Raw genomic sequence first — 24,833 nt, forward strand, 5'->3', positions numbered from 1 at the left:
AAGTGCACAGAAAAAAGGCGGAGTGCCAAGAAGACAGGACAGAAAAACATGGCCTGTTCCAAAGCACACCAGAGCTGAGAATTCAGAGGCCTGAAGGAAGGCAGAGAGCTTCGCCAGCCATTGCTCTTAACAACCAGAGAGAAAAGAGAGGATTCACGGGTTTCCCAGTCTGTTCTTTAGCCATGCCTTGCCTCTCCCACCCCCCGTGCTGCCCCTCCCTCAAAAAAAATTATATATATCAGAAATGCCCACTGTGCTGTTTTAAATAGGGCAGGAGAATTATTTCCTCACTATTGTTTCCTCATACAACCCTTACACTACTAGGTCATCATCATCTGAGTTGCCTTTGACATGCTTTTGTAGAATATTTTATCTAACATCCATGAAGACCACAGAGAAGCTTTAAATATCAGTTTACTCTCACAAAATAGCCACAGCTCAACAGTTTCACCTTTCAATGAGGCATTCAACTGGCATGCTTCCATGAGATTTGTCTATTCAGCCATATCATTTTTTCACCTTGGAATTCTACGAACAGCTGGAAGATTTTCTTATAGTCAATGCAAAAAGGAGGATTTTTAGCTCTTCTTTCAAACTATTTAACAAAGTGTAAGTCTCCTCGAAGAATGTTTATTAGCATCTAAAATCTGCAGCAAATATATTCTTTCAAAGCTATTTTTGAAAGTCAATGAATGGCTTTGTTTTGTAAGTCATCTCCAAAAGCCACCCATTTCTAAGGCATGTTGACTTTTTTTGAACAATGTAAACCTACATGGGAACTGAATGTTCTTTTATGTACCCCCACCTGAAAAATATGAGGTCGTATTGGCTTTCAAAATGCATGCCACATAGTAAATCTGGCTAATAAGTTCAATTTAGCTCTGTATTTTTGTATTTGTTTTCTAAATTTTCTGCAATTATCTTGTATTATTTTTATCTGGAAATAAAAATGTGGGAAAAAGACTTTCAGCAATAGCTAGAACATGTTACTAATAGTAATGGCAACAGGAATTCCAGAACTTCAAAAGGTTGGTGCCGTTTTTAGGTGGATAGGTATTTGCTAAGATCTAGTAGGGTTTACCTTGGAGATTTAAGGCATAGGATAAGGACCTAACGGCTTCAAAATATCTCACTTACCAGGCTTCCACAAAGCCAGTGTGCTGTGCTGCCTGGCAGGAAACTCTCACTATTTGAAACGCTCTGATGAGTTAGACAACAGCAAGAGAATGGTCCCTAGGAAACTGCTGTAATGGGGGAGACTTTGGATGAAAAGCACAGGAAGACCCATGCCTACCTCCAATCTCCTCATGCTGCCCAAAAGTAAGGTAGAGTAACTTATCTTCTCAGCTATCTCCCATTTCAAAGGTGAAAATAGTTAGATCTGAGAACATGGGACAAGATGCGGATCAGGTGGATGGAGAGTCAGTGACAGAACAGAGTTGTGCTGGAGAGTGCATACAGGGATTGGGCACAGCATGGGGGTGTCATGTGGTTTGTCAAACATGTGAAAATAGCCTCATTGGGACTGACTGGGGAGAATGGTTGAGTCAGACCACCATAGAAACTGTGGTTTTGGAAAAAGATTCTGTGGTGAGATAAAGAATTCTCTGGAAGCTGGGAAATTTGACAACCCAACCTCTGCAATTCTTCCTATATTTATTTCATTAAAAGTTATTTTATATTTCTCTCACTACAAAAATAGTACATGTCAATGTATGATGTTTATCTAAGACCTAATATGGACTATTAAAAAGATTATTTCTTTATTCTTCATCACAGAAATAGCTTGTATTATGATCTCTACTTTACAGAGGAGAAAATGAAAGCTCAGAGTTTAGTGGCTTGTTCAAAGTTATACCTCCAGTAAGTTGGCAGAGCCAAGACTCACATTCAGGTTTGCCTAAATCCAAAGCCTGTTCTCTTCACCTGTCCTTTTGAGCTCAGTGTCTCCTTCTACACTATCAGTAGAAGAGAAAAAGAAACACATGAGGGAAAAATCACTTGTAATTCAACCATTTTAAGAAAAAAATATTAACGTCTCGGCAAAAATCTTTACAGTCTTTTCCAGGTGCACACTTTCCCACATATTTATAGTTATACTCTCTTTGAGTATATAAAATACTGTATCCCTGAAATTATTTAACTTAACACAAGCATTTAACAGAATTTTAAAAAAATTAGCTATGAATTCACTAAGCTGCTATGACACACCATGTTTTTTATGTAGCCTTCCCCATTCACTGAACACTTAGGTTTGTCTCCAAGTTCCCACCAGTGGAAACAGTACTGTCATAAACAATTTTATCCGCATAAACTGTCTATCCCTCATTACTTAGGATAGGGTCTCAGCAATTAAGATTACTACTCAAAAGTTACGGACATTTGAAAGGTTTTTGTTCTTGAGATATATTACACATATGACTCTCCCAACATGTTGGTTGGTACATCCCAATCAGCAGCGTGTAGAGAGCTTGGCTCAATGCACACCTGACAAAATCAAATTCACCCTATTTCATTAGTTTTCTATAACCTCATCTTCCTCTTTCCCTTCTCTGCATTTGCAAAGTGGAGAAAAGGATTCACCCTTCTAAACAGTATCTCTTTTTTGCTTTTCTATTTTTTTGTTATTACTGTCAGAGGGACCATTTCCATAGTTACCCAGCATTGAAACCTCAAACTTATCTCCATGGCTGACTGGATATGGAGGATAAAGAAATGAGAAAAATAAACACTGTGTGGAATTTTTCTTTGAAAAGTCTTATGATTTGGATCATTTCTTTCCATTTGATGTTCATCACTCCAACCCAACCATAACTCCTTTGTGGCCCCTGGGTTCCTTTCTCCTTCTATCTTGTTCGCCCTACACTCTGTTGTCAGACTACTCTTTCATAAACACTAAACGCATCATGAAATTGTCTGATAGGTAGTTTCAGTGGTTCTCTGTTTCATATACAAATCCTCTGCCTGTCTCTCTACCTCCAACTACACCCATCAGCAAGTAAACCTTATTTTTCCAAGTCCTCCTTCCCATTAACTTTGCCTTCCTGACTTTCCACAGAAGCAGGCTAAAGGAAAATGCATTTGACACATATTTTAAAGAGCTAGAACTTGCCATTTATATGATGATTCAGAAAGTACTGAGGACCTCCCAGTGCTTATTACTGTAATGTCAATTTGTGAAAGTGGCTATTAATAAAGTTTTCTAGTTGATGACATTTTGAAATGATAGCTTATTCTAAATTCCTGGTCTCAAGCTATCAGAGCAGAAGGATAGAATTTGACCTTGAGTTAGATCAAGAAGGAGGACTCTGGAGTCAGAGACTATTCAGCCTTTGTAGCCTTTGTAGCCTTTGTGAAATCTTATGCTTAATATAATCACAACTCTTTTAAAATTCTGGCTTTGTGGCCAGAACGTGCATTCACCTTCTAGTCCAACTGTGCTGTATTAAACCTTCTCTGTTGGTAGTTGCTCTGCTTTCAAGGGAATGTTTAACTCAGAGCTCTGCAGAAATAGAGTTCTATTCTGTTGGCTGTAGAGTACGTAGGTCAAGTGGAATTTCTGGCACATCATTACATTCCCTGACCCTTACTAAACAAACTTCAAAATATATATATTTGCAACAATTTGGAATAAACACTACATACAAGTGTTAATGGTAGATTTTCTGAAGAACTACCAAATGCATCAAGACTAAGGAAAACATTCTAATGATTCTTTCAAACATGAATATATTTAAATTCTCGTTAAACAATCTTCTTATTTAGTCTTCTCAAGCTTTGATGACGTGCCACGATTGGCTGTTTATCAAAAACTTAGCGAGAAATGCTTAACAAGATATAATCATGTGCACACTCTTGTACATAATTAAACCCAGTTTATAAATCAGTGTGGGGTGGAATATGGTCACACCACTCAAGAAAGGTTGGTGGCTAGCAAATAACACTTTTCTCTTCATCTATAATAAAATATCTTAAAATGTGAATGCTGTGAAGGTGATATAATAATTTGATCTTAAATCTTAATTAAATACATCTATTTACATCTCTACTGAACTGAATGAAAGTTCTAAAAATATTAAGAAATAAATTTAGATATAAAAAACATAATCAGGCATTACTTGTTAACACTGAGAAGAATCTTCCACCTTCATCTTTTATCCTTCATCCTTCAAAGGTGTTTAATTGGATGGATTTTCATCTGTGTGTTTTACTTTTATTAAAGGAAGATTTAGCTGACTATCTGTTTCTTCATGTTATAGTTGTTCTTTCAGTTGGAAAAAAAGGGAATAATTGAGACTGAGTAATTGATATTTCTCAAGATCTCCAAGACTAAGTATTGCATGGAATTACAGAGTATAATTTTCCATTTATTTTATGACTTTGTCCAGTTAAAGTTACTGAGATAAGCACTCCAGTATTTACTTGTAACTTGAAACCCCTTTCATGGTGTGATCGGATCCTAAGGGAAAAGAATTAAACATTTGAGGAATGCTTACCTTGTGCCAGGCATTTTATATGCATTATCTCATTTAATTCTCATAACCACAAGATATGGTTGATACTATTAATCCAATTTTATGTGACTCAGATCATAAAGAGAATAAAGTATAGAACAAAGATTTGACTCCAGATCTCTCTTTCTATTTCTTTAAAGCCAAGATCCTATCACTAAATCACAGTGGTTTCCCACTGTAGCCAGTATGTGGAGGTGACAAGAATGGACATTCTAACAATAAGGGATGTTTTGAATTTTGACACACGTTCCCCTCTGGGAGTAAAATGATAAAAAAATTCATATGAAGAATTAGATTAAAACATGCAACCTAATCCAGTGGCGGGCTAAGCAAATTATGGACCATTCATGCCATGGAATACTATGTCATCATTAGAAAGAATCGGATAAGTCTGTTAAATGAAATTGAAGGCTATTGATGAGTTGCAAAGTATTTCAGAATAATATGTACTGTATGAGTTGCAAAGTATTTCAGAATAATATGCACTGTATGACATACTTTAACACAGTAAATGACTATGCACATACATGTGCATATATGCTTAGAAATAGGTCTAAAAAGATATATACAAAAATGTTAGTTACTTCTGCTCAGCAGGCTGAGTGACCAGTAGGCAAATTTTACTTTTTAATAAAATATTCATCACTGCTGCTTAATTTTTTTTGCGTGTGTGATTGCATGTTTTACATTTACAATTAAAATTTATGTAATGAACTAGTTGAATAATCTGTAGGAATGTCTTGACCCAAAGGAATGGATGATTAAGGCGATTAAAGAGATTTAATCTCACAAAAGCTAAGCTGACCAATATATTTGAAACTCTATCAGGCTTCAACATTACTATATGCATATGGTGAAAGCTAAAACCTCATCACTCTGCCTTATCTGAAGAAGGTGTTAACAGGGGCAAATGAGTAACAGTCATTTCAAACTTAACATGACCTAAATGGAACTCGCAGTCTGCTCTTCCTTTTCAACCTGCTTCTCTTCCACTCTGCCCATCCGTGTGGCACTATCATTTCTCCATTTGCTCAAGCCCAAATCCTAAGAGGCATACTTGATTTCTCCTTTCCTTTCCCCACCCCATCCCAACCAACAGCAAAGCCAACCTGATCCACCTCCAGAATATCTCTTTAAGGGCTCCATTCAAGCCACCAGTATCTCTTGCTTGGATTGTCTACTACTAGGATTGTCTTCTAACTGGCCTCACTGCTTTCACTCTTTGCAATCCATTCTCCACATGGCAGCCAGAGAGATCTTTTATACTTCCTAAATTTAGCACTCTTTGTGGTTCTTTATTGTATCTACAATGGAACACAAAACTCTCACTGTGGCCTATGAGAAGCTATGTGATCTGACACCCATCTAACCACCATCCTCTTAGTTCATTAGGCTCCAGCCATCCTGGCCTGCTTCCTGCTTTTCAGATACATCAAACTCTTCATGTTCTCTGGGTTTTTACTCTTGTTGCTGTTGTTGTTGTTGTTGTTATTTTTTCCTGCTTGGAATACCCTTGGCCGTTTACATGGATGGCACCTTATTATCTGAGTCAACATTTTATAGATGAGGAATTCAAATTCCAGAGAGTTCAAGTAACTTATTTGTGGCCATAGCTCTTGGTATACGGAAGGGCTAGGTTTTGAATCATATCTGAATCATCTCATGCTCTTCCCATTACACTACATAACAAAGTAAAGATGGCCCATCTCAGGGCTCTGGTTACAGTTCTGGCAATCAATCAGCAAACATCTACTTTTTGAAAAGACCAGCAGAAATAAATTCATTCAGAAGTTCCTTTTGTAGCTTCTCCTTACTACCTCTAGTATATTCTCTAGCTTCTGCAGGATTTAGGTCAATGAAAGGGGAAAATCTGAGATAAATGCATTTGGAAACTCTCGTCTTAGAGATCTGAAATTAAATATTACTCATTTAGGAAATGAGTATGTAATGACACAACCAGAAACCTTTACAACTTACTTAGTTAGATGTCCAAAGAGTACCTTCATGGTGTCACGATTTGGTGGAGGGAGTTTTTGTACAAGAGACTTCACGGTTTCAATTCTTGTGTTGTTGTCTTGTTTTTCTGGAAAAAAAAATAAAAACAAAGGTTAGAAAAGAATGAGTTTTCATAGGTACATGAGGGAATTTTCTTAGGGGAATTTTAGACTAAGAGCAGCTTAAAATTCTATTCAGCAGCCAAAAGGAATAGGTGTACTCAATATCGCTATCATGGAGTTTCTTCATTTTGACTCTTAAGTTAGATCATGGTAATATGAAGCAGCAACAGTGTGCCTTTGACATGATCTTCCTGTTAAGATCAGATATTGAATCAGTTCTCACAAGTGTTTTACTATTTTATAAGGTGTAGTAGGATGAATAATGGATTCGGAAAGATGTCCAAGTCCTAATTGCTGTAAAGATGTCAGCTTCCACAGCAAAAGAAATTTGGCACATGTGATTAAATTAGGGATTCTGGGATGGGGGGATGCTGGATTACCTGGGTGGGCCCAGTGTAATCACAAAGGTGGTTAAGAGGGAACCAACAGGGTCAGAGTCAGAGAGAGATGATGTGACAAAGGAAGCAGAAGGAGAAATGGCTGTGTGATCAAGGGCCATGGGGCCAAAGAATGAAGACAGCCTCTAAAAACTGGAAAAGAAAAAGAAATAGAGCCTTCATAAGAAACTCAGGCCTGCCAACACCTTGATTTTTTCCAAGTGAAACTGATTTCCATCTTCTGACCTCCAGGAATGTAAGATAATAGATTTGTTTGTTTAAAGCTACTGAGTTTGTAGCAATTTGTTACAGTAGCAATGGGAAACGCACACAACAAGGACACACATTATGATTCAATTACCAATATTCTATTGTTCACTTGATTTTGTGGAAGAGTAAAGAATATTTTTATTACTTCTATGCTATCATTTCTCCCTAACACATTTTGCTTTTGCTATAAATTAGGAAAGTGCAAAAATAAAAATTGAAAGTATAAAACCTAGTCACATATATTTTAAAAATAAGAAGTTCTTCAAAACTACATGCCATATAGATTGCTTTCTTTCATTTTATTTCTTTATTTTTTTTCCTTTATGGGCATGGATGGCATAATAAAAATTGAGTTACTTGGACTAGAGAATTCATCTTACCACAGTTTTAACCAGGGCCTAGAATCATAATTATTTGTTGAACTTAAACACTGTATGTATATTGATTTATGTACTTTTCCTTTTTATATTTTATCTTTAAAGAGATCCTAATGATACTAAAGAGGTCACTGCTGCAAAAGATGATTTATAAGAGAATAATACGAAAGGCACCTACCCACTCAACATTTATTCTCTTCTTTTTTATCAAGACAATTCAAAATTGTTGAGGGAACGGCATCATACACAGCTAAAAGAGATCATGTCCCAGCTTCTCTGGCAGCTGGAGTGGCCATGTGACCATGATTGGCCAATGAGATGTAAGTCAAAGTGTTACGTGAGACTTCCTGGGAGGTCATGTACAGAGTGTACCATAAGATGACCTTGAGAACTGAGGCCAAGCAGAATGGAACACACACCTAGAAGAAGTGCTCCTGAATCTATGGAGCAGTCAGATTAGTTCTGTACTGTCTGTCTCTGAGTTTCTCTAACAGCACAAAATAAGCTCTTTTGTACTAAAGCCTTTATAGATGATTCTCTGATCATCTATAAAGCCAAACGCAGTTCCAAATATGACATGCTTCCTAAAGCCCAATTCATAATCATCTGTTATTAAGATATATAAACTTAATACAGTGGAGTAAGAAAGAGTTATTTTAGAAACTGCCAGTTTTTTAATTCACGGTTGCAAAAAATATTTTATAAGAAATTACAGGAAAATATCCTGCAGAAGATGGTATGTGGCTAAAGTGGGATGGGGTCAGTCTTCCTAGTAGAACTATGCTTGGAAGCTTTTCTTCTTCCTCCTAAAACCACAAAGGCCTATAAATAATACCTCCCACAGTGAGAGCTTTCAAAATTGCAGTTATTCTTAGAAGAGTTCCAATATAATATGGATTGGACAACAGCAAATGAACGAGACAAAGGGGAGGGAGAAAGTGAAAAAGAAGAGCCAGGTGCAACATCAGAGCAGAAAGCAGATCTAAGCTTTCTGCCAGAAGGGTAAAAAGCTCTCTTGTAGCTTAATGATGGTAAGACAACTTGATGCTTCATAAGAGCAGGTGAAGCCTAGGGGTTACCAGAAACTCAGAAAAGAAGTAAAACAAGTCGGTAAAGATGAGAGTGAAAGTAGTACAGTATGCCCAGGACAAAGTTCTTAGGAACACCTGAGTACTTTATATCTAACCATCTGAAGATAATGCCACACACCAATGATTATATACAAAAATATAGCCAACGTTAGTGATAGAATTTACTTGAAGATTTGGTGAACCACTTGGTTCAGGCAATATATGCACTTGCTGTGGTAGTCTGTCATGTCACAACACTAAATACTTTGTGATAGCTTGAGAGACTGATGATCTGATTGGTCAGCAGTATAGTTACAGTATCCTTATAAAAGTATATGTTGGTTCTCATATGTGCTTATAAAAACATTCTACATGAAGAATATTTTATTAAAAATATTTTTTTCTTTTTCTCTACTTTCACCCATACTTGAGGAATTGGACACCTGAATAGTGGTACATACATGTTTGTGGTTAAGTTATACATACATGGAGGGGGAACTGGACAATGGCTTAAAGAGGGCTGAGATATTAAAAAGGAGCGATTTATTTTTCTTACAATATCATCAGAATAAAATCTTTGAAAAGGTTATAGGAAAGCAGTGGTTTCCCATTCAAATCAATACCACACCCACTCTTCCATAGCTTGTAAAATCAGGAAATAACACAAACACTTCTAAGTGGAGGAACATCTAAAAATACAATTGGAAACATTAAAATTGAAATGACACCTTTTCAGATCTGGTTTATTGATGTGTCATATTAGGAATTGGAATCCGCATACATAATACAGGAGTGGTTAATGAGCTAAGATTCATACACAGCTTACTAAAGATGTGTCAACTGTCTTCAATTGATTCAGTGAGCATCTGAAAGACAGCATTTTCTATTAATATTTCTCCTTCAGCATATAGTTTCTCATTATCGTGACGTACTGAGAGTTTTGAGAAGACTTTGAGATATCTCTGACTCTTTTACATTATGACTATAGGGGGGAAAAAAAGGAACTTTTTCTACATTAAGAATTAGACAACCTCTTAGGTAAATTGTATAAAAAGAGCCATGTAAAAATCTTTCCAGTAACAAAAAATTCAATAATTTTCTCCTTTCACTCACATTTACTCCTACCTTCATTCCCTAATAAAATTTTGTTTCTACTCTATGTTCTTTAATACCTCCATTTCAGTGCCCCATCCATATCCTAATAGCCTCTCCAAAGTCTAAGCTGGGACCCACGACTGCATACAAAACCTTTCTGTAGGATTTCATTTTGGCCACCAGTATTAAAAGAAAAAGCTATGCAGAATATACATAATGCACATATATGCATTAAAATAGTAAACTGTTTCTTACTGATTTCCACTCCTCACCCTCCTGGCCCTATTTTCTCAGACTATCCTGAACTCTGCTGTAAGTGACCTTCTTCAAAAGCAACTCTAGGCTACTTAGAGAAGTAACATTTCTTACACGATGTGAAATAGCCTTTAATGTTTTGATAAGGATGTGGCTTTATAGTTTTCCCCTGATTCATGGTTTTGAGGACACATTTTTTAAAAATATGGCTTATGATAGTTTTACATTTGCATTTATCTGCATGAAATGTTGCTACTAAAACAAGGACATTTACAACTGAATGCCTTTTTTTGCTAAGAGATAAGATAAAGTTACACAATGATGCAAAGAATTCTGTGCAGTACAAAACCCTGGACCTGATGACCTCTGGACACTTTTCTGGCTTTATCATCCATGAGTTTATTATTCTTAATTTATGTATAGCCACATGTTGAATCATATTTCAAAATTAATTCTGCTTTGTTATATAGGTCCACCCAGAGGAAGAAAAGACCAAGTTCTCCCAGTAACCAATGTATCAGGAGCATTCTGCATTCTATTTATCTGTAATTCTTAATGGACAACTATACCCCTTTGTCTTAAGGAAGTCAGCAGTATCACAGCTGTTCTGCTTCTGAAAGTTATTCTGGAATGTATAATGCATCCTGTGTGAAAAAAATGGTAGTCACTTATATGTCAGGGTTATATTTGGAAAAAGCAGTTTAGTTCCTATCCGGTTTATACTTTTTATATCATGACCATTTCAGAATCTAGTTAGAGACCGTCCTGGCTTATAGGAGGAATGAAGATCTTCAGAGACCATCTTATACGTTTAACGTACCCGACAACTGCTTACAAATCTTTGAAGATATGTCTTTTAATTATGAAACTTGAGTTGGATGTCGAGGAGTCATCCAATGCATGACAACACTTGCTTGATAAATTCCTTTAAAAAATCACATTTACTTTAGGGAGAGATAGTCCCAAGGCAAATTCAAGACTCACATTTGAATACAGATAGACACATAGTTCAAACTCACGTTATAAATAAGAGAAGCAGAGTATTGCAGAGGTCTAAAAGAACTAGGTTAGAATTCTTGCTCTGCTGTATGATTAGGGACAAGTTGCTTGAATTCTTGATGTTTCCAGTTTCTTACTTGAAAGTAGCAAAAAACCCATATTCATATTTCATAGGATAGTAAGTAAAATTGTTTCATAAATGCACATATAGCAAGTGCTCATTAAATGTAAGCCCCACTTGCCATTGAAATTTTTCGAATCATCATCCTATCAGCCCTGACACATGATTACTCATAGTTCAAAGCTGTTCCCAAAATTTTATGAAGCCATAAATTTTACTCTTTAGTTCTTTCCTAAAAACAAGAACAGCCCACAGTACGTGACAGTTTTGTAGATATATAGACTGTTGTCCATTATCAGAGTGTTTGGTTATAATTCATAAATAGATATAGTGCATTATAAATGAGTGTTGTTGTGTCATAAACAATGGCCTTCAAGCTTACCTGTGGCTGACAATTTTCACTTTTTCAAGATTATGTCCGCCTCTAAACAGAAAAGCCATTTTTTATATTTAATTAAAAGGAAGGCAAATTCTCAATGGCTGTGATAACTAATACATTTAACTTTAGGTGTTGAGAATCTGTCAAAACAGTTCAACTGAGAACATAAGTATGTAACTTGCAGCAGAAGCTGAATCTACTTGACTCAGGTAAGATCTCTTTCTTTCTCTGGCATGGATCGCCTGAGAATTAGACCTAATCATCTTACTGGCACACCAGACTTCTCCAGTATTCACAGTTTCTCCTCCCAGGAGATGTTAATATTTTGTCTAATTTTTGAATAAAGAAACCCTTTCAGGAAGAATATTTAAAATGGAAATAACTCTATAGCTAATAAATGTCAGTAACAAAATTCTTTGGCCAATTGATTGCCATAAGTCCATGGATTCCTTAACCTGTGAGGAAAGCTTTAGCCCACCGGCCCCTTTGGCATCGTTTCCAGAGACCATTTCTGGTCTGTGTCCTGGAGGAGTCAGGCCATCCAGAGCATGCCGTTAGGAGCAAACCTAATCTTACGTGCAACCTCTATTTCTTTCTGCCATTATTCCTACTCTCTGGCAATAAACAATTCATAAATTATTAAAAAGAAAATAAATTTATCTATTTCTTAAAACATTTCAAAACTATTAAATATGTATATTTATAAAGATAATATAAATATATGTGGTTGAAGAAAACAAATATATTAAGGCCTTTGTGCAACCTGTGACAGATAACAAAGTTGGTCCCTATCTTCTGTCATTTTATAATCCAGAGGAGAAGATAAAACATAAAATATTCCATAGAGATGTTTAAACTTAACATCTATCATAAGTATCAATGAAGTTTATATCTTTCTTCTGATTGAAAGAATACTCTAAGATGATCCTTAAATTCAAAAACTTCTGAAGTGTCAGCTCATTATACCAAAAATAAATATAAAATTATTGAGAAATGCAATAAATACCAAATGAATGAATGTAAAATTTTATTTAATCGATTTGTGAAGGACTTAAAATTATCATTCTTAGCCTCTTTAAATATCCCCAAATGCATTCAGGAAAGTAATAAAACCACCTGTTCTTTTTCATGTAACTATATCTGTTATTCTAGAGACTTCTGATTCACTGACCTCACAATGAGGGCAAGTATTCAAGTTTTAGGTTCTCAAGTCACTTTTAATAAATGGTATTGCTTTTTAGTTCAATCAATTTGAGGAAGATAACATTTCCTAAAAGTCACCAACTTGAAACTGCCTCTTAAACCTGACTTCCTCAGTTTTGCAGCAATGCCCCTTTGTCTGAATTGAAGAATAAGGCAATGGCTCACACACACACACACACACACACACACACACACACACACACACACACAGCGCAGTCTTCACAGGAAAAGCATGATCATATTGTCCTCCATAGAATTTCTTGTTTTCAGAGTAGTTTTGGAGGGGTCATAGTAGCCCAGTAGATTTCAATAACTTACAAATGATAACTAATTCATCCTCAGGCCATAGTCTGTGTTGAGAAAATAAAGCTCACTAGTTTATTTCTTTGAATTTTCACTAAATTATGTTTTCACTAAACTATATTTATTCATACATATCTAGTTTTACAAACTTTTTTTTTTTAAAGCAAGGCTTACCCTTGGGAGTCATTTGACATCTTTCTAATTATAAACTCGTAATTATTTTCAAATACTCAAGTAGCTATTTATGTTAAACATTATCTTTGTACATTTTCATAAGGGTGGACACCCTACAAATACTTTTCTAGATATAAAGTTTTTAATACAAGTGTCTATCTCTTTCTATTGATAGACAAGTTAAATTTATAGGGGATTTGGAAAATCTCATTTGAAAATGACTAAGATCTGTCATACAGTTAAGATAAATGCTAACTAAGAAATATTTTCCCCTGTCTTTTGGGTTAAAAATATACTTTTTAAAGGGAGCACAATTAAACTTTATCCATAACCATTCATTTTAAACAAAAGGCTTCTGAAGAGGAGATAATGGTTAATATGAATTGTTTTTCTGGCTGGTTCATTTGACATGGCCATACAGTGACATTGAGAGGAGAGAGAAGTTAATAGCATGAATATCAAAACTCGTTAAGATATGAGGAATAAAGTAATTTTATGATTCAGCTCTTATTATTATTATTATTAATTGTGAGACTATTGTAAAAGAAGAAAAACAGGCAACACGTGGCAACTTTAGTCAGCATTTCTGAACGGAGAATGATAAACACCTCTGCTTGGCTCTGGCATTTATCAGGACTGAGATATTATTACCACATAGAGTCACAGCATGGTTACTGTTATCATCGGAAAAAAGAGCCAGCTAATCTTAATGGTTTGTAAAGCCGTTACCTGCACTGGTCTGACATTTATCATGATCATTTTACCACATGGGTCCTACATAGCAAAGGTCTTTTATCTGGAAGGGACATCACTATGAATTATTATTTGCAGCTAGGTAGAAAATTGTATGTTGTAGATACCTTTTCTCATTATAAATCACATAGTCACATTTCACCATTTCCCCCAGAAAGCTGCTGAGCCCAGGTTTTTTTTGCCACAGCTTGCTTTCCTCTCCCTCTCTCTCTCTTTCTTTATAGTTTCTTGAAAATATTAGCCATTTTTTTTATTAACATCCTTAATATAACTTTTGAAGAACCAAATATATGGTAGGGAAACATACAGATACACTTTCATTATAGTTAGGGGGCATTCCTCTACATTCTGTAAAGATGGCATAGTATTTTAGAAATTGAAGTTGATGAACTGTCTACTTTTTTTTAAAATGCTTATTTTCTCTTCTGTCTTGGTGGCCAGACTTTTCTCTGTTCTTGACCTTGTCAATAGGATATTTAACAGTAGATCAGACAAAATTTCTGATGTTTGATTTGAAATACTCAAAACACTTATGCTATTTCTTGCCTGAAATCCTTAGCTTGGAAATATGTTCTCGTGAGGAGTAAAATATAGTTTTATTTTGTTAGATTTTGAGTTTTTTCAGATTCTGTTTTCATGAGTTACAATGGAGTAGAAATTTCCTTTAACAAATTTGTTTAAAAAGTTGCTTAGGTTATATTCCTAACTATCTATGTCCTAATGACATACATTAATATATAGCATAGAAGAAATAAGGATATTAAAAAGTATGGTGTTTTAGAAGCATGGGACCAAGTCATTAAAGTGAAATGCATTAATTTGACAATGGAAAATTACAATGAAAAGCCCAAGTTGTTTACCATGGGGAAGCAATGAACAAATACTCTCTTTTAAAAAGATTGAGACAACTAATCTTCTGAAAGAGATATTTATATATTTTCTTCTTTCTCAAGTGTTCCATTAGGAATAAACAAACCAGAAATTCTGCACTTTTATAATGAAGAGGGAGGAGAATTCTTTGCCACTTTTACATTTAGGAAGAAATGTGCAAGAAGAATGTGACAATTTAAGCAAATCAAGATTGTTTCAAATGGATCACAAACGGGACTTTGTGGGCTATTTTATACTAGCATGTGAAGCAAACAGTAAATTTGAAAGGCGGATTTTCTCAATGGTCTAGTTCTGATGTGTTTTCCCATTTCTTTGTGTGTTTAAAAGAGGTTTGGATGTGGTGTTTAATATTGCTTCGACTCTTTTGCAAATGAGTTCTGGAGAAATATTCTCACATGAAGGAAAGCTGATGTGCTGTAATGCTGACAGCAGCTGGGGGGATATGAATGAAGAAACCAGATTCCCAAGACTGGATTTAGCAAAAATAAACACCTATCATTCCATTAAAAAACTTTACCATTTAAAATGTTTCTGGGCATCAATAGCAAACCACTCTTCCTTTGAAGAAGCCAATATTTTTCTCAAATAACTCCATTATATGGAAGGTGGGGATAAATACCCTACCCTGACATGCAGTATTTTGCAGTGATGTGCATTAGTTTGCCTACCATGTTACATTTGGTTCCATATCAATTGTTATTTACTACAAGTTTCCTTCAGAGGAAACAGTTTCTGTTTCAGAGACTTGTGAGACATGCTTGAATAAATTTGGGGGTGGGGTGGTGATGAAGGAAGTCATTTGTGAAATTAACTTGTACTTTTACTGCTCAAAAGGACTTGTACACACTTTGGATGGGTCATCTAAAATTTCACTGTAAAGAGGTGGTCTAATATTCCAACACACTACCTTATCAATCGAATGAAAGGCTATATTTATTTAAAACAAACAACAAACAAACCTTTATTCTGCTTTTTAAATCCAGAATGACTCTTTTGTTCTAGTTTAACATCACCCTGCCATATTGTCCTCCAAATACTGTAACCTGGGAGCATTTACAATAATTAGAGAAAGGCTATGCTGCTTGGATTTTCCTCCTTTTCTGGGGGAACTGGGTGAATCATTGAGTGCTAATGAAAGTCGGAGACTTCTAGCAGTGGTTGTAGCCAGGCACAGCGCGGCAGACGCTTTAAGCTTCCCACTGTGCTGCAGTGCACGCTTCCCCGCTGTTATGTTTACCATAGTTTTAATGTCTGCGAAAAATTCCTGATGCAACCAAATTATGTTATGCCCTCTTGTTTATCTAACCCCACTTCACCCCCCCCACCCCACCCCAGTTTAGCAGATTCCTGTTGCCCCTGCATATTACAGAAAGCTCCTTCTCAACTTTGTGGCCATCTTCCCACTAAATTCTTGCCACGAGAGCCCAGCTGCTTTGCAACCATGTCTGGAGAATCATACATAATCTACCTAGAAGTTTCAGAAGGATTATACATACACACACTTTGCTCTACTTCTGCCACATTATAACAGGTATCTTCCTCTCTACTGCATTTGAATTTCATCGGAGGTAATTCTAAAGCCCCAAATTTAATCATCCAGCACCAACAACACTGGCTTAAAATGCAAATGTATTTTGTGACATGCACTGTGTCTTTAAGGAAATCTTTTGAAAAACCTCAAACTATCACTGAAGACTAAATAATGTATTCTAAGATAAAAACAACTAATTTGTGATTTGAATTGATTTATTCTTTGTCCTCATCTTAAAAATGAATATCTCAAAGAAAATGACCATTCCATTATTGTAAATTGATGAATTCACCAAGTGTGATGTATAGTGAAGTTTTTAAATGAATATTCATACAACTCTTTCAATCCATTAACAGGACTTAAGACAATGAGGATGCAACTCATTCTCATTTAGATAGTAGGGGGAAAGTTGAATTAATAGCATAAACAGCACTCAGAAAAGTTTAACTTTAATGTATCGAACTCCAGGTGCCAGAGTTTGAGGAAAATAACCAATAATAGCCATTTTTTTTTACATATTTGATGGGACTGATTATGCAATGTGCAACTCTAAATGGCTTATAGCACATTGTAGCATGGTTCCATCCCATTGGCTACAGTAGGGTGCAGGCAGATGGATGACAGTGACAGGGAGAGAAGTGCTTTTGCTTAGCCGTGCGTTAAGATGCCATCCAGAAGCTCTGTGCACTGCAGACACTTCATTAGGATGCCAGGATAATGGTAAACTACCACTCAGAGTGACACCCCATTTCCTGCTTACTGAGCGCTCCAACCTCGGCAGATGTCAACAATCTCACAGTGCTACAGAGCAGACCTAACTTTCCAGCCACTTTGACTCCAATTTTTTCCTCCTAACAGTGCCATACATTATGTGCAATATGTAATGGCAAAACACCTCACCGAAAACAAAATCTGCCCAGTTCTTTATGACTAGAGTGCTTAATTTTTTTTCTTTTAAACGATGAGGGACAGTGAGTTGGGTAAAAGAAGATGTCCATTCCCTATTCTAATCTCAAAATTTCTTGCTATGATTTCCATTTGCTAATCGGTTCAAAGTGTTAATTGTGTGGTGAACTCCGATTAATAGTAGTTAAACTCTGATCACGGGGGATATGACTGTTTCTTTTAATTAATGTCCGTTCCGAAGGTAAGAGATTGTGGAATTCTTTTGTTAAAGATTTTAGACTCAGTTTCGGTATGGTTCTTAGCTGTCTGCCAAGAAAAGGCTGACTTGAGCATCTGGATGATATTTCCTCTGCAAATGTATAACTTGGGGCCATTCGCACACCTCCTTCCCAGTAATTCAAGCCAATAGAAACTTTTTTTCTATGGTGTAAAGTATAAAATTCTTTTTATAAAGAACTAAGGTGTAGTTTGGGTAATGAAAAAATAAAACCCCCAAATGGAAAAATATTTTGAAATGTATCATTACGATAAATGATTGATTTGCATTTTGTGATTCCAAGCATCTTCTTAGAAGCTCAAAGGGGCTTGCAATTGGCTGCACTAAAAATAAATATACTTCTCTCAGATCTGTTTCCATTTCCAGGTAAAGATGCAAATGTAAAGAAGAAGTCATAGGTAGAGGACACACTCCAAGGGAGAATTTGAATGAAAACTTTCAATGTGATGTCCTCTAAAAAGAATTGATGCAAATCTTGACTTTTGTTTAAAATAGCATCTGGCTCACAACACCTAACCGCCTTTTGGAACTTGTCAATAAATATGCTTGAATACAAAGAAAATAGACTTGAATTCTTAAAATAAACAGGGACTGTCAGCCAATGTGATGACAAAAAGTTAAGAGTAATTTCCTTCAAGAAATATTGAACTTAATTGAAAAATGCCAGTGGTGAGTCCAGTTGTGCTATTGAACTAGTGAACCAGAAAGTCTGACTTTCTAAAAACAGATAGAAATATCCTTACTTTTCTTCACATGTCTGATTTCGGAATAGAAGACTCAAAGTCTACGCCAGCCTGTATGATTGGGCAACTCTCTTTTCAACACAGCTAATGTGTTAATTAGTGTGAATGCTGTCCTCCTTTCTCACCAGTCCTCTCCCCTTATAACTATACACGAGGACTTCTCTTTTACCTACAATAATTTATAGTTAGCAATATCCATAACATAACGTAGGAGATTGTGAGTGAAAGGCAGAAAGGATGCCTTGATGATGGCACATATTACCACAGGAATTGTAGTCCCATATGTAAACTACAAGAAGGACAGAGCCTGGCAAAATTCTATTAGGAATAAATTCTTGGAATTCTAATGTTTTATGTATTTCATCTTTTAGATTGCCAGTGAGTTAAAGAATATGGTAGGAGAAAATTCAATAACTGTATATTAAGGCTATAGGATAAGAAATATGCTGGATAAATATTAATATAAGAGCTGTGATTGTCAATTTGTCATCTGAGTATAGCTCCAAAACAAGAATTAGACTAGAACTGAAGTACAGGGTAAAAGGGGATATGCATGAAATGTTGGATACATTTCTACCTTTTGAGATAAGTAAATATAACAAAATTTCAACAACGTATGACCTAAGAGAACAATGCTCAGAAGTACAAACCTCTCACAATGACCATGAGCCAATTAGAAAACAATTTAGAGTCTTCAATAGAATTTGAAACATCAATGGGTCTAATGAAAAGAATTAGCAAGCCATAAAAAGAGAACAGGGTAAGATGAAAAGATACTAGGATAAAATGATAAGGAGATAGATGGTGAGGAAGACTGTGAAAACTAAAAATGCGAAACAAAATTAAAATTTGCATTAAAGGCCAAATTGTCATTGCAGAAGAATTAGGTCAATGATAAGACTGACAAACTAGAGAAGCTTTCCCAGAATGTGGAAACAAACAAATGAACAAACAAATGATAGGAGGTAGACATGCTGGAAGTCAAAGAATTGAGAAATTATCTATAATTTATAAGTATACTTGAGGAAACCAGAACATTAAAAAAAATATATACTAATAAAGGACAAAATTAAAGAAAACTTCTGTGAGTGAAAAACAACTCAGAATTAAAAATAATAGCTGAGTTCTAAGAAAACATCATTTAGTAGATAAAGTATTTTGATATATTCTGACAAAACTTTAGAATGATAAAGGTCAAGTACTATCCTACAAAAGTAAGGCAAAATAAGCAAAGATCAGACTTTTCTAAGACTTATCTCACTAAATTCTAAAGGTAAACAAAGCAGTATCTACTGTTTGAGGGTGGAGGCTGTTTGTCCCACAAACTGTGTGCACTTAAATTATCTTTTGCATGTTAAGACAATAGAAAGATAGAAAGATCATTACCAAGTGACGAATCAAAATTTATACCTAAAGAATAGAGACATTATAAACAAAACCAAGTATCTTCTTTAGTTATTTGGACCCTGAACCTAGAAAGCCCCATTGGGTTATCTCTGTTTTGCTTTCATTTAATTCTCAGTACCAGGAAATGATTTTCTTGTAGTCCATTCTTCACAGTTTAGGTGAAAGCTCTGGGGACATATGATGACCATTTAAAATGAGGACTGATGCTATTCAGTTCTGGCATTTGCTAGTAAACACTATTACTGGAACATTGCATTGGACAACTACTAAACAAATTCTTTCCCTCTTAAAAACCAAAGCTTCAGAGAACTGTAGAATGTTTTTATTCCCATTGATTGCTAAGAATCTTTGGGAAATGTGCTTTATTATTTCTATAATAATTGTCTCAAAAAAAAAAAAACTGAGTTGGGGCAATTAAAGTGATAAAGATTGAAAAATCAAGCAATGATAAGTTTTATGTATAAATTTCCTATGTTACATAAGTTTTAAAATTAAGTAGGCTAGGAAAAAAATGCTGTGCAAACAGGTTGGAAGGAAATAGTCCCAAAATATGATGATGAAATTCAGAGTGATTTTAATTTTCTTCCTTTTATTTTTCTGTTCAAATTGACTTTAATAAATATTTATTATTTTTGTAATCTGTTAAAAGAGACAATTTAAAGTAAGTTTGTACAATTGCTTAGATACCATATAATTATAGCTTTGCTAAGAAGTTAATTAAAAAGACTGCCAGAAAATATACCAAAATATTAACCATGACAAGTTATCTTTTAATAATAGAATTATGGATGATTTTCTTCCATTTTCAAAATGGATTTTCCAAATTTTCTATGAGTATGTGTTATCTTGATAATAAAAATAATGCTTTGTTTTTGGTACAGATGAGAACCTTTAGTTGTTTTATGCCACAGAAAAGTAAACTATTTTCACATATCAAACCATTTCTAGAAAAACAGTATACTAGACTTTCCTCTAGGTATTTTTGTTGCATTTAATCTTTTATTTAGTGAATATATTCCAGAATCAAGAAAGAAGAGTCATAATCTGACATTTTTTTTCTCCTGGGTGAAAATATTGGGTGTACAGCACTGGCAGAGAGTACAGATGTTATAAAATTCTACAAGACAATATATTTGTAAACTGAAGAAAGACCAAGTACCTACACTGACGTATATACAATATACATTCTAGCTCCATATTCTAATTTCTGATTCTTCCTCAATCAAATCTTTCTCAGGGATTTCTATTGCCTATTAAACTAACTCTCTGAAGTGTGCAAAATAAAACCAATAAACACAACGCTAGTTCACAGATGACATTGTATGGTAGTATTTCTAAGTTGCAAAATAGGTGGCTATTCATCTTATATTGGAACACACTTTATTCCCATGACTACCCTTTTAAGTCATATCAATTTTTCTTCTCTTTTGGAAACAACATTTGTTAACTTTTTCTCTTCTGGTGGAGAAGACTTGAGAAATGAAGGAGTATCCAGATAATTTATATTCTTAAACTTTACTTTTGCCTCAATTTCTGTACATATTAGCTGCCCAATTAATATCTTTTGATCAAATTATCCAGCTAATTGACTCAGTTGTTCAGTTTACCTATATGCATCGTGAGCTAAGAAATTATTCTTTAGAGTTACCATCAGTAGCCAGCTCCTAGTTCTATTACTAAGCAGAAACACAAGAAACCAAAAATTAAATATTCCAAATGCAGAAATTACTGGACAAACAAAAATTAAATATTTTGGTCTAAATTTTATTCAGAATTGGTGTTTGATTTGTATGGACTACAAATTTGGAATGATAGAAAGCAAATGTATCTGGAATATTTAAGAGAGTCCCCTATTTGTTAATCTTAGAAATGTCTTCTGATTCCTTTCTGTCCTCCAGATGACCAGATAGATATATTTAAGTATATGTAATTGACCATAAGATTCAAAGTGATTTGGGATGGGGGCAAAGTCAGCTTCCATATTGATTAATATCATTTTCAAAATAAAATATTTTCAAAAAAGCATCATTTTGTTTTCTCTTTTAAGAAATACAAAAAGACAATATCAACTTCCAACAAATGGCTAGAAATGTAAGCAATATGGAAAATGTTTTAAATTGAATTAGACTAAAAAGTAAATTTGTGCATATTACAATGGGATTCCTTAAGAGGATGGAAGTGATTGTTATAGTAAGGGACTGATGTTTTGCAAAGGCTCTTCTGCTCTTTCTAAAACCAATTTCTGGCTGAATTTAAAAAAGAGAATAAAGTTATTTTCTCATATAATCAAGCAATGGCCCTTTTCACTGGTAGACATAGTCCAGGACTTTAGGAAAAAAAAACAATAAAGGATGCAAATGTTATTCTTTTTCAGCTAACATAATTTTTTTTAAAGTAAACATCAGCTCCTCAAGGGAGATTTCGATTTGAAGACTGTTTATTATATCATTTGAATAGGACTAGACCTGGCCTTTTGACTTTGAACCACTACCAAATTTCAGGCTGTGAGGAAATTGTTCTACATTTCCTGACAAATTGAGTTAAGCAGACATTAAGTGGGCTTTAAGAAAACAAATGGCCATCTTTATCACAGGTGGACACTGATGGCTTAATGGGGCCTGGGCTGATTGTATCACTTCTAATGGCTTGACGGGAAGCATTAGGGTTTTTGCATAAAGAACTGGCATTGCGAACCCTGCTAACACAGACCTGTCAAGCGCTCTGTATCCCTTTGTGCACGGAAGCAGATGTTTGTATGTATACTATGAACTGGCATTAGAGCAAGCGACAGATGCCTGTATGAATGCCAGGTTTGTGAATTTTTACAGCAGGAGCATGTTCTGAGGAAGTGCAGCCCTGCCCTCTATCATAGGTAATTCCCAGTGGAACTTGCTAAATCCCAGCTATGTTTTCGTTATTTGGCTTTCCTAGCAACTGGATGAATGCGTCTATCCTGAAAATGCAAGATGAGAGCCTTACCAAATTCTTACAGATTTGCAAATAGCTTGTCTGTGTTTTGAACTTGGACTTTCCAGGCAGTCCTTTTGCACTGTAGTTGCAACCAACTTACTCAGAGGAACGGGTGGTATTATAGCTCTCTAATTAAAACTTACTTCGATGTTTATCTGTCAGTCTTCCCCTATGGTCTCCCTACATTCCCACCCTCATCCGGGAGGAAATTCGAATTCCATTTAGAGGTTTTTCTTTCCTGCAACATTCAGAACTTAGTTGTCTGTCAACAATAGAAACAGGTAGCTCGCAGTCCATTAAACAAACACAGTGCCCCCCTCACTTTTATTTGACATTTTATTTGGCTGTGACAAATGAGCAGCAGTTGGATTATAACATAATTTGTCTTGTCTTTATTACCAGCACAAAGGACACCATTCATTAATTATTCTGCCGTTGCAGCTTAACACTGACTGGAAAGGTCCCTCTTCGGACAGATGGCGGGGACGATGTTATTTATATCAATCAGCCAAAATCCTCAACAAGGATTACTGTTCCTGAGACTACAATGATTTATTTCTTTTTACCTCACCCTCCCTCAACCCTTTCTGCTTTCAGAGATTTCTCTATAAAAACGAAATTTGATGGGAATCTTAAAGCAAAGCCATATTTAACCTGTTAGCTTGCAAAACAACATGCATGCTACATCAGTTTAACTGCATGACATTAGCTGCATATTTTTGAAACTGCCCCGGGTTTTTTGATCTTCCGTTCTAGAGCAAAAGATTAACCGAAAGTCTCAGGGCAGCAAGTTCAGCAGAAGTTTGCCTCTTCTGTGACATCGTATTGCTGTGGCCCATGGGACAGCCCTCCCCTCCCCCGCACAAGAATACCATGCTGTCAAGATTTTTTTGCCTCTGCTGAGATGAGATGATCCATCTTATTTCAGAGTCTAGAAGATCAGCTAGAATGTTTGGGCAAAATAAAAATAACAACTAAAATTTAAAAAGCAGAAATACCCTTATCTCCTATCTAAACTGGCATTAAATTAAGAGAGTAAAAAGGTTCTTTGATTTCTTCTGGATCCACATCTCTATGCAGTATCACAGCAGGGTTATCGGGGTGTTAGTAGTGGGAGGTTTGCCTTGCTTGTTTTGTGTTGTTAACAATTCTGTCCAATATGTGTTGATTGAGCACTAATAAAAGTCTAGACTGAATCCAGATGTGACATTCTTCTACAAATTTTTCAATAGTGCTTCTGAGATGTGGCCATTTCTCCAATTAAAATCTTTAAGAGTATGTGTAAAAATGTAGATTATTGGATTTAAGGCACTGAAACTTCTTTAAAAAGTTTTCTGCTTGAATATAATAAAGAAAATAATGCAGAAAGTTTTTTTGTTTTCAGAAATTATTGGTATAACCTTGCTATCCTGATTAGTTTGCAAATATTAAAAGTCCCATCAAGACAAATATCAGCAACATGCAAATACCCTTGCAGGTTGTGATTAAGATTTTAAATGTATCCTTTTGCTTTTAGTTAATGAAAAACAAAGTCTTGGAGGATCTAAGTTGTAATTTATTAAACATGAAAGGCTCCTTGATGAAATATAGAAATGAGATATATTTTGCATTTCAAAGATTTAAGCTGACAACTTACTTGCATGCAAATAAGAGCAAGATTTGTAAAAATATTTGAAAAGAAATTATTCCTGAATGTACTTATTACAATAATGTGGCATGTAGATAAGAGAAACACACAGCATTAAAAGACATTCATTTCTCCAAAGTCTTAAAATTAGCTTCTTTCTGCCATTGTGTATTAATGTTCTTCTTCAGGAATGCAGCATATTAAAGAACTGAACAGAATTAGTAATAAATTTGTTAATTACAAATTTAAGCAACACAACTGTGTTGTTTTCCCAATATGTTTTTTTTCAAAAGCAGAATTGCTAATGCATTTTAATCATTTATGTATAAACATTTGAGGATAAAATATTCTGAAGTTTATCAATTTCAAGAGCTGTTTATTTGCTAGCAAAATAGGCCATGTTATACAACATATATCTTATCATTTTTGCTCATCAAATCCCCATTTGCTGAATGCAAATTTCCCTGGTCTAAG

General features: G+C 35.1%; 1 protein-coding gene across 1 annotated transcript in view; it reads right to left on the reverse strand.

Moving 5' to 3' along the window:
• ARHGAP15 (Rho GTPase activating protein 15) overlaps positions 1–24,833 on the reverse strand; it is a 592,609-nt gene that overhangs the window by 52,810 nt on the left and 514,966 nt on the right. Inside the window, exon 14 of the mRNA XM_011354472.2 lies at positions 6,492–6,597. Within this exon, the coding sequence (XP_011352774.1) occupies positions 6,492–6,597 (106 nt within the window). The remainder of the gene's footprint in view (positions 1–6,491; positions 6,598–24,833) is intronic.

Source organism: Pteropus vampyrus, unplaced genomic scaffold (assembly GCF_000151845.1).
Source record: "Pteropus vampyrus isolate Shadow unplaced genomic scaffold, Pvam_2.0 Scaffold17, whole genome shotgun sequence".
Classification (NCBI taxonomy): domain Eukaryota; kingdom Metazoa; phylum Chordata; class Mammalia; order Chiroptera; family Pteropodidae; genus Pteropus; species Pteropus vampyrus.